Genomic DNA, 16,933 nt, shown 5'->3' on the forward strand with positions numbered 1-16,933 from the left:
ACAAACAGGGTTTAGCAAAATTTTGGAAACCATATAAAGCAACACAGACGGTCGGTCAAAACACAACGCATAGTCCGGTTGATCACGCTATTTCAAAGATTGCTAAATTGCAAGTCAAGTATGAAACTCAAAATACAGACCGCACACACACACACAGACATCCAAGTAGAGCGAACCAGCACAGACAAGCACACAGTGAAGTCGCCTTAAATAGGCAGAGAAGGTAAGGCTGAGAGACAATGGGACAAAATTAGCATGAGGTATGCATGGAGCAAAGTGGGGCGCGGCAGCACACAATGGGACAAATCAGCAGTCTGTGCGTGTGAGCTGCTCCAGCGGAGCCGCGCCCACCGCCGCGACGCCGTCACCGATGCCTCGGATTTCCCGCCACTCTCCCGGGGCCGGTGCCTTCTCAGACGTCCGCGTTTTGCCCACTGCACAGTCGTGAGGCCGCCGCAGCAGAGCCGCTCTGCCGAGGTCGTGCCCACCGCCGTGAAACCGCCACCGGGGGATGCCGACGCCGACGCGGCGCACCCTCGCCACCCCCCCCTCCTTTCCCCCCCCCCCCCCTCCGCACGAACGCACACACGCCCCACGTAGAGCCGGGAGGGGAGGTCACCCGGCCGATAGGTTTTTTTCCAGAAGTCCCTAATGGGATCGAACTTCATGGTTTCCTGCGGCCGGGAAATTGGGCGATCTTCCCCCTGTAGCTGACATGCACCGCGGCGCCGTGACCTAATATTAAAGTTGCATGGTCACGGCAAGGGCCATTGAGCCACCGCGAGTGGAACCACACACACAAGCACGGGTCAGTGGACTGGTAGCGGGAGAACAGACAGCGGACGTCGGAGAGATCACTGCGGCGACGTCACCCGAGCTGGGATCCGGGTATCGAAAGGGCGGAAAAATCCGAGCCCCTGATTGGACGGGAAGGTCAAGGGAGCGAAACGGCGAAATTCCTTTGTTGTAGGTGGGATAATGGAAGTGGGATTCAGGTAGCAAGCGACAGTCTTCTTCAAAAATCATCGCAGTCCACGCAGGAGGGGAGTCAGCCGTTGGTGCTCGCGTAACCGTTCGACTGTTCACGACGGTGCTTAGCGTGCTGGGTGTTCGCGTGCATATGCGGTTGTTTTCCACGAAGCGGAGTGTTCAGTGTGCGCGTGCCTACGCGTCTGGTTTCGGTGGCATTTAGCGCTCGCGTACCTGTACGATTGTTTACAGTAGGGCTTAATGCTCGTGCGCCTGCGTGACGGGGTGGCGGTCGCGCACCCGCGCGATTGTCTAATAGCGAGGTAATGAATTAAGCGCCTGGCGTGCGCGAATACGCAGCTGTGTTAACGGCCCGTTTAATCGGAGCAAAGTAATCGCGGCGTATTTGTTTTTGCTTAAGCGCGTGGAGCGTGGGTGGGAGGGAATCCCACGGCGGCGCGCCGCGCCTGTTTATTCCCGTGCAGGACGGGGTTTTACTTTGCGAGCGCGCTCACCGCGGCACGCCGTCGTTGAACAGTGTAGCGTATCGCAAGCGCAAAGCCTACGAGCCGCTAATTAAGCTATGCAAACGCGGTCGACATCCCAGGCAGCGGTACAGGGGGGCGAGACATTAGGGGTCGGTAGTCTGGACCTGACAGAGCAGCCGGGGGGGTAGCGGTGTGAGTGGAACGGGGGAGTCGGTGGGCAACGGCCCCGACAATTCAGTAATGGCGGGGGACGGTAGCCCCCACATATGTACAACATACTATTGCGCCATTCAAAACGAGTAGGCCATTGTCTGGGTCAAAATTTATGAAATTCTAAACATTACCTACAAACTCAACAACTGAGATGTTACAACAACCATCGCCCCCTACTGACAGGCTCTTGTCCACATGCAGGCCGGTGCAGGGCCACCACCTTGTACCACACAGGGGAAGCTGCTACTTGGGGGTGCTCTTCGAGTGTTTGAGGTGAGATACGATACAAAACTCGAATTGCCAGAGGCGATTAAACAAGCACCATATAAATTGAATTATTAGAACCTTGTGAATGCTTGGGAGCTTATTGGCTCTCGTTCATGGTTAGAGATATGCGCAACCAACAGGTCCACAAAGACTGGCCGCTCTAACCCTGCAGGTTGAACCTAGGAATTGAGTGTTCAACTTCACATTCTTGTCATAAAAGGCCTGTGACAAAGGTGCATCTATTGGAGCGACATCGTCTCAAGCTTACACATCTACCGGGTCTCCATTTGACTTTGTATTGTCTCGGAGGAAGTCCACCCACACCTCTACTTCCACAAACTGCTGGGAGTTGCCTCGCTCTGCCTCACAGTCAGAATTCTCCTCCTGCTTCACGTTGCCTCCATCGATGTGAAGGTCCGATTTTGGAGTTGAATCTTCATCTTCACATTTTACCCTCACTTCTTCGCTCTTCACCATCACTTCTTCACATTTCACCTTCACCTCTTCATATTTCACCTCGATACCTTTAAAAGTGTCCAAGCTGGGACTTTCTTCCGGTTCTTGTTTCATGAGGGATGGGCTCATTGCGGCACTTTGACTTTCACAAGCTGATTTCAGATTCCACTCCTTGTGGATCTTCTGATGCTCGTGTGAATGTGCAAACGCCTTCCCACACACACTGCACTTGAAGGGTTTCTCTCCCGTGTGTGTTCTCTGGTGTATATGAAGATTTGGTGACTGTGCAAACGCCTTCCCACACACACTGCACTTGAAGGGTTTATCTCCCGTGTGTGTTCTCCGATGTGTTACAAGAGTAGATGAATTTGAAAACGCCTTCCCACACACACTGCACTTGAAGGGTCTCTCTCCCGTGTGTGTTCTCTGGTGTACATGAAGATTTGGTGAACGTGCAAACGCCTTCCCACACACACTGCACTTGAAGGGTTTCTCTCCCGTGTGTGTTCTCTGGTGTACATGAAGATTTGGTGAATCTGAAAACATCTTCCCACACACACTGCACTTGAAGGGTTTCTCTCCCGTGTGGGTTCTCTGGTGTACATGAAGAAGTGATGACTGTGAAAACGCCTTCCCACACACACTGCACTTGAAGGGTTTCTCTCCCGTGTGTGTTCTCTGGTGTACATGAAGATTTGGTGAACGTGCAAACGCCTTCCCACACACACTGCACTTGAAGGGTTTCTCTCCCGTGTGTGTTCTCTGGTGTACATGAAGATTTGGTGAACGTGCAAACGCCTTCCCACACACACTGCACTTGAAGGGTTTCTCTCCCGTGTGTGTTCTCTGGTGTACATGAAGACTTGGTGACTGTGAAAACGCCTTCCCACACACACTGCACTTGAAGGGTTTCTCTCCCGTGTGTGTTCTCTGGTGTACATGAAGATGGTGTGACTGTGAAAACGCCTTCCCACACACACTGCACTTGAAGGGTTTCTCTCCCGTGTGGGTTCTCTGGTGCCGTGTCAAATATGCAGTACGATCCGTGCTGTATGCACACCGGTCGCATTGATGCCTTTTTGCACCGAGCCGCGCCGAGTGCCTTTGCTCCATCAGATCAATTCTGCAGAGGAAGCGAGAGCTGCAGACAAAAAAAAGAATATCCACACCATCTACACGTCAGTATCGATGCACAGAGGAATGCATTCATACAGTCACACGTGACTCACACGTCTATACTTATTCATATATTCATGTTATAGTGAAAGTGTCCCAAATTCATCACACTGGCTGCTATGGCACACAAGGAGAGGGCAAATGGTCATAAACATGCCTGGAAGCCCTCGTATCTTCAAAATGAATGTTAACCCAAAACTCCGAGCACACAATTTCAGCTGTCTGGCTTCAAAAGGAATATTTATGAAAGCTAAATTCAGCTGACGTAGCAAAGGGTGTTGAAAATAATACTATTTGTGTTATGCAGAAATGCATAAATTAATGTTCAATCGCAACGTAGAGGTGTGAAAGCCAGGCACAGATGTCCTTGAATGCTGGGATGAACAGTTCCGACTTCAGCTGCACGTGTGCTGTGATAACTTCCTGACTACATTCTTACAAAGAGTTGCAGAGGAAAACAAAAATAAACTACTGTTTTGATATAACCTCCGCGCTCAATAGAGTTAATAGACTTTACTGCAAATACAAACTTGACCCTTTCACACACTCAGAGGTGGAGCCAGGATGTTCAGGTAGGGGAGGCAACCCCTTTCAGCAATGAAAAATGATAGTTGTTAGTACGTAAGGAGTTGTTAGTAATGAGTTGTTAGTCAGGAGTTGTAAGTAAGGACTTGTCCTATGCTTTTTATTCGACGCATCGCGCTCGCTGTAGGTGTTTGCCTTCAGGGAAGTCGTGTACTGTATACGCAACTGCGCACAATTCTGTGAGTCGCTTGTAACTGCTTTGCCGTTACTTATTGCCAATTATGAACACGGACTGTTGTCCTCTCATAGAGTCCCTGGCACGTAATAATATGTCACGCGGTGGCAGTGGGGGTTGCAAAATGCTGATTCATCTATAACTATGAAAGGGAAATTTGTGAATGTGTGTCTGTTTGAAATGTTCACCATACTTGCCAACATGCAACACAAACTGGAAATTTGGCACGTGGGTAGCTTCCAGACTGGACACAATGCACAAAGTATTAAAATAGCCATCATATCTGAGATGTCACCCTATGCGGCAGCGTTACGCAGTGTGCCTGCTGACGTCACGCACACCCCCCCACCCAACACTCCGCGAAGGCCGTGTTTTAATCCAAGACAAGAATCAAAGTCCCGGGCAAAGCCGGGTAGTAAAGCTAGCCTATATATAAAATGGAAATGTGTGGATACGTGTGTGTGTGTCTGTTAGAAATGTTTAGCATACTTCCCGACATACTACACACTTAAAATTTGGCATGTCGGTAGGTTCCATACCGTGCACAATGAAAAAAGTATAAAAATAGACATTTGTATTTTGTATGACCATGAAGTTTGTGGCGTCAACCCGCAACACACCTGAGTTAAGCGCTCTGCAATGAATATAGAATTGAAGCTTTCGTGAATGCATAAATTACTCATTGTTTTTTTTCGGTAAAGTCCCATATGTAGAAATATAATAAAATTACATTAAAATAAATCACGACGTTTCCAACGCAACACAAGCGATCATCATCAGGTGTTAAAAACAAATAGCGAGTGAGCACATAGGGTGACATCAACGCAACACATAGAGAGCGTTAAACTGCACGGAGGCAAATACAACAAGAAGATGAGAGACGAGAACTCAACAAACCTAAGAAAAATTACGTGATGCAAAACCAGTAGGCCAACAACACAGTTAGACACTTGCCTGGTAGACCACGAATGTCAGAAGACTGCTAAATTTCGTGTTCATCCTCCGGGTTGAACATACCACAATAGACAGAGTGAACAGATACGAGGTACATGGTAGCAGAGATACATACACAGGGAAGAACATCCAGGGAAAGATGTATTTGGCAGCACAGATAGGGCTGTTAACAGCGTGCCGGGAGATTTCAGGTGGCGCTTCGCTCCTGGTCAAATGAAGCCATTGGTTTCTCTGAGTTTCAATACATATCCTCCGTGCGAAGAACGGGTAGAACTGCTATCTTAAATATGAAGCAGAACATTACATCTGTTTGTGTGAAGCAGCAAAACCTCTCCAACGCTGAGCTCTGGCGTCGTGAAATTTTCACAGCTTATGCCGTTTGGAATTTCTAAGTGAACGCGACTATTTTCAGCTCGCCACGTCATTCCCTTCCCTAGTGGCAAAAATCGACCTTGCGTGGATTAAGGTTAAATTTCCTTGAGTGAAAACATCCGATTTAGGTAACTTGATTTGTTTCGGCTTTTTTCTTTCTCGCAAACATCAACATTTTAAAGGGTTTTTCAGTGAAATATAAAGGATATGATATGTATCCAAGACAAGAATCCAAGTCCCGGGCGAAGCCGGGTAGTGAAGCTAGTTACTAATAAGCCCCAATGATCCTATCGAAATTAGGGATTTCGATCGGATCGTTGGGGGGCACGTGCCTACCCCACCCCCACTGGCTCCACCACTGTCACACACTGGCACGGTTCACAGGTGGTGGTGTGTCCAGACCCACGCCTGGCCACCTTCACCTGCACAGAATTCATGCTTCCTCACTCCACCAAGTAGAGTGAACACCGCCACGCGTCCAGAGTGAACACCGCCACGCGTCCAGAGTGAACACCGCCACGCGTCCAGAGTGAACACCGCCACGCGTCCAGAGTGAACACCGCCACGCGTCCAGAGTGAACACCGCCACGCGTCTAGAGTGAACACCGCCAAGTGTCCAGAGTGAACACCGCCACGTGTCCAGAGTGAACACCGCCACGCGTCCAGAGTGAACACCGCCACGCTGTTGAGGAGCCTCACCTTGTGTTGTGTTGTGGGCAGGCCGCTTCTGAAAACAAAAAGCGGTACAGCAGCTCAAGCGGGCTTGGCCTGGTGTAAAAAAAAATGAAAAAAAAAACCGCGTGAATATTTAAAAGTAAAACAAAGTGACAAAGTGGCGAGCCGCCTGAAGACAAATTAAACTTAAGCGAGATAATTGAAGCAAACGCGACCAGGCGAGGGCAGGAGGCAAGGCCCCGCGTGGCTAGGCCCCGCGCTGTAAAGTTTCAACCTGGACATCGCTTCCACGCTCGCTGCTACTCAATTGACATCCCTACGAGAGAGAGCGAGGCTCTACCTCGGTAAACAACAACAACCACCACCACAACAACCACCAGAACCACCACAACAACAACCACCACCACAATAACCACCACCACAATAACCACCACCACAATAACCACCACCACAATAACCACCACCACAATAACCACCACCACAATAACCACCACCACAACAACTACCACCACAACCGCGATGAGAATTTCTCACCTCGGAATTTAGTGCACGGGCAGAGCAGCAACTTCCTGTTATCTCGTGACGTCACGCGGCAGCAGGAGGCGACATGACGTCATGTCGCCTTCTACTGCCGCGCGACGTACCACACCCCTCCCACAATGAGCGGCTCTGTATGTGAAAATATTATGTTAATGACCCCGGCCCATATGTAGAGGGCTGGGGCGTGGGTGCTGAACCCGTCGCAAAGGCTTTCTCGAATTAATTATGTTAATGATCCGCCAGTCACTGGGCGTGGCCTTGCCCAAATATGGATTCTACTTGAACAGAAAACGGCAGGGACCCAGGCAGAGGTGACGTCACGTTCAAGGGCGCCTTGGACGGAGTGGGGTGAACACCTTGATGACATGACGTCACTAGCAAGGTACACCTCCCCCTGGCGTTTCACGCCGATAAGGTGATGCTGAGTGGTGACGTCACAGAGAGGCGTTGGAGTTTAAGTTGATTTAGATTCATTTTCCATTGCTCCCTCCCTGAACAGAGACCCCTTGGGTGTGTGTACACTGTGTGTATGTACACTGTGTGTATGTACACTGTGTGTGTACACACTGTGTGTGTGTTAAAATTGTGTGTGTGTACACTGTGTGTGTTTGTATACTGTGTGCGTGTTTGTACACTGTGTGTGTGTACGTACATACTGTGTGTGTGTACGTACATACTGTGTGTGTACACTGTGTGTGTGTGTGCGCACTGTGTGTGTGTACACTGTGTGTGTGTGTACACTGTGGTGTGCACAGTCATCTCAGTCAGTCGACAAATGGCATCTTTTCATCAATTTATTATTTTCCAATTTTTTTGTTATTTTCCATCTACGTGACATTACCGAAAGAACCAACAATATAAATGTTAATCAGCTGCGCCACGCTGTGTGGGAGCTACCTGGCCTGTCGCTCCGCACGAAGCTGCGTGGAGCCCTCTGCATGGAAGTTCTGCGCCGGTGAGAAACTCTCTCAGGCCCCCCCACGCCTCCACGCAGATTGACTCGAGCCGAGTTGGTGGTGCATTCTATTTTGACTTAAAACTTTCGTGACTGGCTGGAATTCATATTCTTGGGTTCTTTCGGTAAAGGCAATTTAAATAAAAATAAACTATTTTTCTATCTTCATTTTTGTTTTCTATCTACGTGACTTCACCGAAAGAACCAAGAATATGGTAGCGCATTCTCTATTTATTGCAGAGGTTCAAGGTTCAAATCCGACAGGCACACCTGGCTACCCCAGTAACATTCACCACAATATTCGCAGTCTGCTTCACGGCAGATGTAAAACATAGCGTTGTGTCATTCACGACGCACGGGTCATTGCATGTCGGTGTCACGGTCAAAATTGTGGCAATTCCAAACATTATCCAGAAACTACACAACGGAGACGGCGCGTCAATGATCGCCCCCTACCGACAGACTCATGTCCACGTGCAGGCCGGTGCAGGGCCACCTTGTGCCACACAGGGGCAGCTGCCACTTAGGGGGAGGCGTCCTTCGATTGTTTGAGATGAGATTCGATACGAAACATACAATTAAGCAAGCGACTTATGAGTGCAAATATGATGTTGGTAACGTAGTGAATGCTTGGGAGCTTCATCGTCTCTCGCTCCCGCCGACAGATGGTACCCAGCCCACAGCTCCACAGATACCAGCCGCTCCTCCTGTGCAGGTTCAGCTACGTACGGTGCGAAAGAAATTCCAGACACACACAGACTCACACACAGAGACCCACAGATTATCATGGTCGGCTACGTACGGTGCGATAGAGACACACACAGAGACTGGCAGCAGAGAGGTGGACAGACACAGACAAGAGGAAGACAGAAACAAAGCTACAGAGACGATAGAGACACAGTCAGCTAGCGAGAGAGAGACACAGATGAGAACAGAGACAGACGAACAGAGAGATGTTGAATTGAACACAAACTTAACTCGCTCCATTGAAAGAGATTCCTCAATCTTTGCCCATCCCCGGAATTAAGTCGTTCAAGTTTCTATTTATTTCATTGTGTGTGGTGTGTCCGTGTAAGCAATGTGGGACATCGATGTACACGGATATGAACAAGCTCAGCCTCGTCTCGATCCCGCGATCCCAACCAGGTTAAAGTCCGCATCGAACAGAACCCCTGGCAAGGCCATCTACTTGACGAGAGAAAATTCACGCGAAATATCGATTTCAATTAAGAAGCTTTTGATGAAGAAATACAATTATCTAATTGAAAACATAACACAATTCAAAGTTCTTTCATTTTCAAACTTCAAAACGGAGCATCGGGAGCTTGCGTGGAGGCATCGTTCGTGTGCAATTTTTTCCGTGACTTTCCTGGCCCAAGGCCGTAAATGGTTGTGAGGGGCACCGCAAGCAGTCAGGCTTGCTTCAAGCCCTTGGTAGTGAACATCCAGACGTTAATCAGCATGGACCATTTCACGTCCTAGTTCGACAAAATCTACGTCAACACGTAATACAAAATTATAATTCGTGTTGTAGAGAATATATCTCCTCTAAGTGTAACCTTTGAGTGGTATGCCTTGTAACTGATTAATGATCCGAGTGTGCTCCCTATTTCAAAGACAATGAGTTGCTCCAGAGGGAGATGCTTCCTGAAAACACAAAATACCCTTTGACCTGTATCACAAGAACAATGAGTCTCACCTGAGTTATCTTTACAGGTTACTTCCAAAACACAATTTGTCCTAAGATCACTTAATCAATGTTTGACTCTTATAGACAATGTTACATGTACGCACACAATCAGACAAGTATTCATTCTAAATTATTGACAGGCATATTACCAAAATTGAATTACTGCAGTGAAATATGCTGCATCAGGTTACATCGTACTAACAAGAAGCTATTTAAAAAAAAATACGCTTAACAGTGTATGTACAACATACTATTGCGCCATTCAAAACGAGTAGGCCATTGCATGCTGGCGTCTCGGTCAAAATTGATCAAATTCTAAACATTACCTACAAATCACGTAGAATGAGAATAAAATAATAAATTGATAAAATAAAATAACACAATAATATTCTCACGACGTTTCGGCCACAACACAAGCGGCCTTCATCAGGTGAAGGGACGAGACTGTCTGGTAGGACAGCGCTGGAGTGAAAGAGCCACGTTCAGATCACGGCCTTTAAGCCTCAACTTTAGCACCACGGATAGCTACGGGCCCCGTTCAGACGGACGAGTTCGTCCATGGTCGGAACAGAGGAGGGGGAGAGAGACAGCTGCGAGGCCCTAGTATACTCCATGTTGTAAAACCATACCATTAACCGTGGTGTGAGAGGTATTAAGAGGCAATGCTGGCGAAAGAGCTGCGGTCTGAAGGTCATCGTAAAACTACAATTAATTAAGAACAGAAATGATTTAAAACATCTTTCCAGTGGTTACTAAGCCAGAATCCATCTTCTTAAAGGCCGTGATCTGAACGTGGCTCTTTCACTCCAGCGCTGTCCTACCAGACAGTCTCGTCCCTTCACCTCATGAAGGCCGCTTGTGTTGTGGCCGAAACGTCGTGAGAATATTATTGTGTTATTTTATTTTATCAATTTATTATTTTATTCTCATTCTACGTGACTTTACCGAAAGAACCAAAGAAGATGAATCATTGCAGTCACGAAAGCTTCAAATCGAAAAATTACCTACAAACTCCACAACTGAGATGCCACATCAACCATTGCCCCCTACTGACAGGCTCTTGTCCACATGCAGGCCGGTGCAGGGCCACCACCTTGTACCACACAGGGGCAGCTGCTACTTGGGGATGCTCTTCGAGTGTTTGAGGCGAGATACGACACAATGCTCCGAATTGCCAGAGGCGATTAAGCAAGCACCATATAAATGGAATTATTAGAACCTTGCGAATGCTTGGGAGCTTATTGGCTCTCGCTCATGGTTAGAGATCTACGCAACCCACAGGTCCACAAAGACTGGCCGCTCTGACCCTGCAGGTTGAACCTAGGAATTGAGTGTCCAACTTCACATTCTTGTCATTAAAGGCCTGTGACAAAGGTGCATCTATTGGAGCGACATCGTCTCAAGCTTACACATCTAACGGGTCTCCATTTGACTTTGTAATGTCTCGGAGGAAGTCCACCCACACCTCCACTTCCACAAACTGATGGGAGTTGCCTCGCTCTGCCTCGCAGTCAGAATTCTCCTCCTGCTTCACGTTGCCTCCATCGATGTGAAGGTCCGATTTTGGAGTTGAATCTTCATCTTCACATTTTACCCTCACTTCTTCGCTCTTCACCATCACTTCTTCACATTTCACCTTCACCTCTTCAAATTTCACCTCGATACCTTTAAAAGTGTCCAAGCTGGGATTTTCTTCCAGTTCTTGTTTCATGAGGGATGGGCTCATTGCGGCACTTTGACTTTCACAAGCTGATTTCAGACTCCACTCCTTGTGGATCTTCTGATGCTCGTGTGTTCTCTTGTGTACTTGAAGATTTGTTGACTGTGCAAACGCCTTCCCACACACACTGCACTGGAAGGGTTTCTCTCCCGTGTGTGTTCTCTGGTGTACAAGAAGATGTGGTGACTGGGCAAACGCCTTCCCACACACACTGCACTTGAAGGGTTTCTCTCCCGTGTGTGTTCTCTGGTGTGCATGAAGACTTGGTGACTGTGAAAACGCCTTCCCACACACACTGCACTTGAAGGGTTTCTCTCCCGTGTGTGTTCTCTGGTGTACATGAAGATGTGGTGAATGTGAAAACGCCTTCCCACACACACTGCACTTGAAGGGTTTCTCTCCCGTGTGTGTTCTCTGGTGTACATGAAGATTTGGTGACTGTGCAAACGCCTTCCCACACACATTGCACTTGAAGGGTTTCTCTCCCGTGTGGGTTCTCTGGTGCCACGTGAAATGTGCAGTACTATCCGTGCTGTATGCACACCGGTCGCATTGATGCCTTTTTGCACCGAGCTGCGCCGAGTGCCTTTGCTCCATCAGACCAATTCTGCAGAGGAAGCGACAGCTGCAGACAGAAAAAAAGAATATCCACACCATCTACACGTCAGTATCGATGCACAGAGGAATGCATTATACAGTCACACATGACTTACACGTCTATACTTATTCATATATTCATGATATAGTGAAAACGTGTCCCAAATTCATCACACGGGCTGTTATGGCACACAATGAGAGGGCAAATGGTCATAAACGTGCCTGGAAGTCCTCGTATCTTTAAAATGAATGTTAACCCAAAACTCCGAGCACACAATTTCGGCTGTCTGGCTTCAAAAGGAATATTTATGAAAGCTAAATTCAGCTGACATAGCAAAGGGTGTTGAAAATAATACTATTTGTGTTAAGCAGAAATGCATAAATTAATGTTCAATCGCAACGTAGAGGTGTGAAAGCCAGGCACAGATGTCCTTGAATGCTGGGACTTCAGCTGCACGTGTGCTGTGATAACTTCCTGACTACATTCTTACAAAGAGTTGCAGATGAAAACAAAAATAAACTACTGTTTTGATATAACCTCCGTGCCCAATGGAGTTAATAGACTTTACTGCAAATACAAACTTGAACCTTTCACACACTCAGAGGTAGAGCCAGGATATTCAGGTAGGGGGGGGTAGCCCCTTTCAGCAATGAAATTGATAGGAGTTGTTAGTAAGTAAGGAGTTGTTAGTAAGGAGATATTAGTAAGGAGTTGTTAGTAAGGAGTTGTTGGTAAGGAGTTATTAGTAAGGAGTTGTTAGGAAGTAAGGAGTTGTTAGTCAGGAGTTGTTACTAAGTAAGGAGTTGTTAGTCAGGAGTTGTTAGTAAGTAAGGAGTTGTTAGTCAGGAGTTGTTAGTAAATAAGGAGTTGTTAGTCAGGAGTTGTTACTAAGTAAGGAGTTGTCCTATGCTTTTAATTTGACGCGTGTGAAAGGCATCGTGCTCGCTGAAGGTGTTTGCCTTCAGGGAAGTCGTGTACTGTATACGCAACTGGGCACAATTCTAAGAGTCGCTTGTAACTGCTTTGCCGTTACTTATTGCCAATTATGAACATGGACTGTTGTCCTCTCAGAGTCCCTGGCACGTAATAATATGCCACGCGGTGGCAGTGGGGGGGGGGGGTCGCACAATGCTGATTGATCTATATTTATAAAAGGGAAATTTGTGAATGTGTGTCTGTTTGACATGTTCAGCATACTTGCCGACATGCAACACAAACTTGAAATTTGGCATGTGGGTAGCTTCCAGACTGGACACAATGCACAAAGTATTAAAATAGCCGTCATATCTGAGATGTCACCCTATGCGGCATCGTTACGCAGTGTGCCTGCTGACGTCACGCACACCCCCCCCCCCAACACTCCGCGAAGACCGTGTTTTAATCCAAGACAAGAATCAAAGTCCCGGGCAAAGCCGGGTAGTAAAGCTAGCGTATATATAGAAGGGAAATGTGTGGATACGTGTGTGTGCGTGTCTGTTCGAAATGTTTAGCATACTTCCCGACATATTACACACTTGAAATTTGTCATGTGGGTAGGTTCCATACTGTGCACAATGAAAAAAGTATAAAAATAGACTTTTGTATTTTGTATGACCATGAAGTTTGTGGCGTCAACCCGCAACACACCTGAGTTAAGCGCTCTGCAATGAATATAGAATTGAAGCTTTCGTGACTGCATAAATGACTCATTGTTTTTTTCGGTAAAGTCACGGATGTAGAAATATAATAAAATTATATTAAAATAAATCACGACGTTTCGAACGCAACACAAGCGATCATCATCAGGTGTTAAAAAACAAATAGTGAGGGAGCACATAGGGTGACATCAACGCAACACATAGAGAGCGTTAAACTGCACGGAGGCAAATACAACAAGAAGATGAGAGACGAGAACTCAACAAAACCCAAGAAAAATTACGTGATGCAAAACCAGTAGGCCAACAACACAGTTAGACACTTCCATGGTAGACCACGAATTTCAGAAGACTGCTAAATTTCGTGTTCATCCTCCGGGTTGAACAAACCAGCATAGACAGAGTGAAGAGATACGAGGTACAAGGCAGCAGAGATACATACACAGGGAAGAACATCCAGGGAAAGATGTATTTGGCAGCACAGATAGGGCTGTTAACAGCGTGCCGGGAGATTTTAGGTGGCGCTTCGCTCCTGGCCGATGAAGCCATTGGTTTCTCGGAGTTTCAATACATATCCTCCGTGCGAAGAACGGGTAGAACTGCTATCTTAAATATGAAGCAGAACATTACATCTGTTTGTTTGTGTGAAGCAGCAAAAACCTCTCCCAACACTGAGCTCTGGCGTCGTGATATTTTCACAGCTTATGCCGTTTGGAATTTCTAAGTGAACGCGACTATTTTCAGCTCGCCACGTCATTATTCCCTTCCCGAGTGGCCAAAATCGACCTTGCGTAGAAGTGGATTAAGGTAAAATTTCCTTGAGTGAAAACATCCGATTTAGGTAACTTGATTTGTTTCGCCTTTTTTCTTTCTCGCAAGCATCAACATTTTTAAGGGTTTTTCAGTGAAATATAAGGGAATATGAAATGTATCCAAGACAAGAATCCAAGTCCCGGGCGAAGCCGGGTAGTGAAGCTAGTTACTAATAAACCCCAATGATCCTATTGAAATTAGGGATTTCGATCGGATCGTTGGGGGGGCACGTGCCTACCCCACCCCCACTGGCTCCACCACTGTCACACACTGGCATGGTTCACAGGTGGTGGTGTGTCCAGACCCACGCCTGGCCACCTTCACCTGCACAGAATTCATGCTTCCTCACTCCACCAAGTAGAGTGAACACCGCCACGCGTCCAGAGTGAACACCGCCACGCGTCCAGAGTGAACACCGCCACGCGTCCAGAGTGAACACCGCCACGCTTCTAGAGCGAACACCGCCACGCGTCCAGAGTGAACACCGCCACGCGTCCAGAGTGAACACCGCCACGCGTCCAGAGTGAACACCGCCACGCGTCCAGAGTGAACACCGCCACGCGTCCAGAGTGAACACCGCCACGCTGTTGAGGAGCCTCACCTTGTGTTGTGTTGTGGGCAGGTCGCTTCTGAAAACAAAAAGCGGTACAGCAGCTCAAGCGGGCTTGGCCTGGTGTAAAAAATAAAAATAAATAAAAACCTTGTGAATATTTAAAAGTAAAACAAAGTGACAAAGTGGCGAGCCGCCTGAAGACAAATTAAACTTAAGCGAGATAATTGAAGCAAACGCGATCAGGCGAGGGCAGGAGGCAAGGCCCCACGTGGCAAGGCCCCGTGCTGTAAAGTTTCAACCTGGACATCGCTTCCATGCTCGCTGCTACTCAATTGACATCCCTACGAGAGAGAGCGAGGCTCTACCTCGGTAAACAACAACCACCACCACAACACCCACCACAACAACCACCACCACCACAACAACCACCACCACAACAACAACCACAAAAATCACCACAACCGCGATGAGAATTTCTCACCTCGGATTTCAGTGCACGGGCGGAGCAGCAGCTTCCTGTTATCTCGTGACGTCACGCGGCAGCAAGAGGTGCCATGACGTCACTTGTGGGGAACGATAACACTCACCTCCCACAATGAGCGCCTCCGTACGTGAAGATTATGTTAATGAGGCGTCAGTCATTGGGCGTGGCCTTGCCCAAATATGATTCTAATTGCACAGAAAACGGCGGCGACCCATGCAGAGGGGACGTCACGTTCAAGGGCGCCTTGGACGGGGTGGGGTGAACACCTTGGTGACATGACGTCACTAGCGAGTTACACATCCCCCTGGCTTTTCACGCCAATGAGGTTATGGTGATTGGTGACGTCAGAGAGAGGGGTTGAAGTTGAAGTTGATTTAGATTCATTTTTCATAGCTCCCTCCCTTGAACAGAGACCCCTTGAGTGTGTGTGTGTACACTGTGTGTGTGTGTACACTGTGTGTGTGTGTACACTGTGTGTGTGTGTACACTGTGTGTGTGTACAGTGTGTGTGTGTACAGTGTGTGTGTACACTGTGTTTGTGTACACTGTGTGTGTGTACACACTGTGTGTGTACACTGTGTGTGTGTGTACACTGTGTGTGTACACTGTGTGTGTTTCTGTACACTATGTGTGTGTACACACTGTGTGTGTACACTGTGTGTGTACACTGTGTGTGTACACTGTGTGTGTACACTGTGTGTGTGTGTGTACACACACTATGTGTGTGTACACTGTGTGTGTGTACACACACTATGTGTGTGTACACTGTGTGTGTGTACACTGTGTGTGTACACTGTGTGTGCATACTGCGTGTGTGTTTGTACACTGTGTGCGTGTTTGTACACTGTGTGTTTGTACACTGTGTGTGTGTACACTGTGTGTGTGTGTACACACTGTGTGTGTGTTTACACTGTGTGTGTGCACTTTGTTTGTACACACTGTGTGTCTGTGTACACTGTGTGTGTGTACATACTGTGTGTGTGTACACTGTGTGTTTGTGTACACAGTGTGTGTGTGTACACTGTGTGTGTGTGTACACTGTGTGTGTGTACACTGTGTGTGTGTACACTGTGTGTGTGTACACTGTGTGTGTACACTGTGTGTGTGTACACTGTGTGTGTGTACACTGTGTGTGTGTACACTGTGTGTGTGTACACTGTGGTGTGCACAGTCATCTCAGTCAGTCGACAAATGGCATCTTTTCATCAATTTATTATTTTCCAATTTTTTTGTTATTTTCTATCTACGTGACTTTACCGAAAGAACCAACAATATAAATGTTAATCAGCTGCGCCACGCTGTGTGGGAGCTACCTGGCCTGTCGCTCCACACGAAGCTGCGTGGAGCCCTCTGCATGGAAGTTCTGCGCCGGTGAGAAACTCTCTCAGGCTCCCCCACGCCTCCACGCAGATTGACGCGAGCCGAGTTGGTGGTGCATTCTATTTTGACTTAAAACTTTCGTGACTGGCAGGAATTAATATTCTTGGGTTCTTTCGGTAAAGTCGCGTAAATTAAAAAAAACATGTTACATTAAAGAAAAATTTAACAATGACAATTTAAATAAAAATAACGCTGTTTTTATCTTCATTTTTGTTTTCTATCTACGCGACTTTACC

The 16,933-nt window shown here is 47.4% G+C and overlaps 1 protein-coding gene across 6 annotated transcripts in view; it reads right to left on the reverse strand.

Annotated features, from left to right (window-relative positions):
- Positions 1-1,764: 1,764 nt before the first annotated feature.
- LOC142907012 (uncharacterized) overlaps positions 1,765-16,933 on the reverse strand; it is a 61,363-nt gene continuing 46,194 nt past the window's right edge. For 3 of the 6 annotated variants that reach the window (XM_076055929.1, XM_076055930.1, XM_076055927.1), the window contains one exon: positions 1,765-3,534. In XM_076055929.1, coding sequence (XP_075912044.1) covers positions 2,202-3,506 — 1,305 coding nt within the window. In that variant the 5' untranslated portion in view covers positions 3,507-3,534 and the 3' untranslated portion in view covers positions 1,765-2,201. Of the gene's footprint in view, positions 3,535-6,077; positions 6,242-6,354; positions 6,424-6,864; positions 6,924-14,881; positions 14,960-16,933 lie in introns of those variants that run through there. The other 3 variants (XM_076055931.1, XM_076055933.1, XM_076055932.1) reach the window with 3 other exon arrangements.

This window comes from Petromyzon marinus, chromosome 73 (genome assembly GCF_048934315.1).
Source record: "Petromyzon marinus isolate PM22_M1 ecotype Great Lakes invasive population chromosome 73, UKy_Petmar_22M1.pri1.0, whole genome shotgun sequence".
Lineage (NCBI taxonomy): Eukaryota > Metazoa > Chordata > Hyperoartia > Petromyzontiformes > Petromyzontidae > Petromyzon > Petromyzon marinus.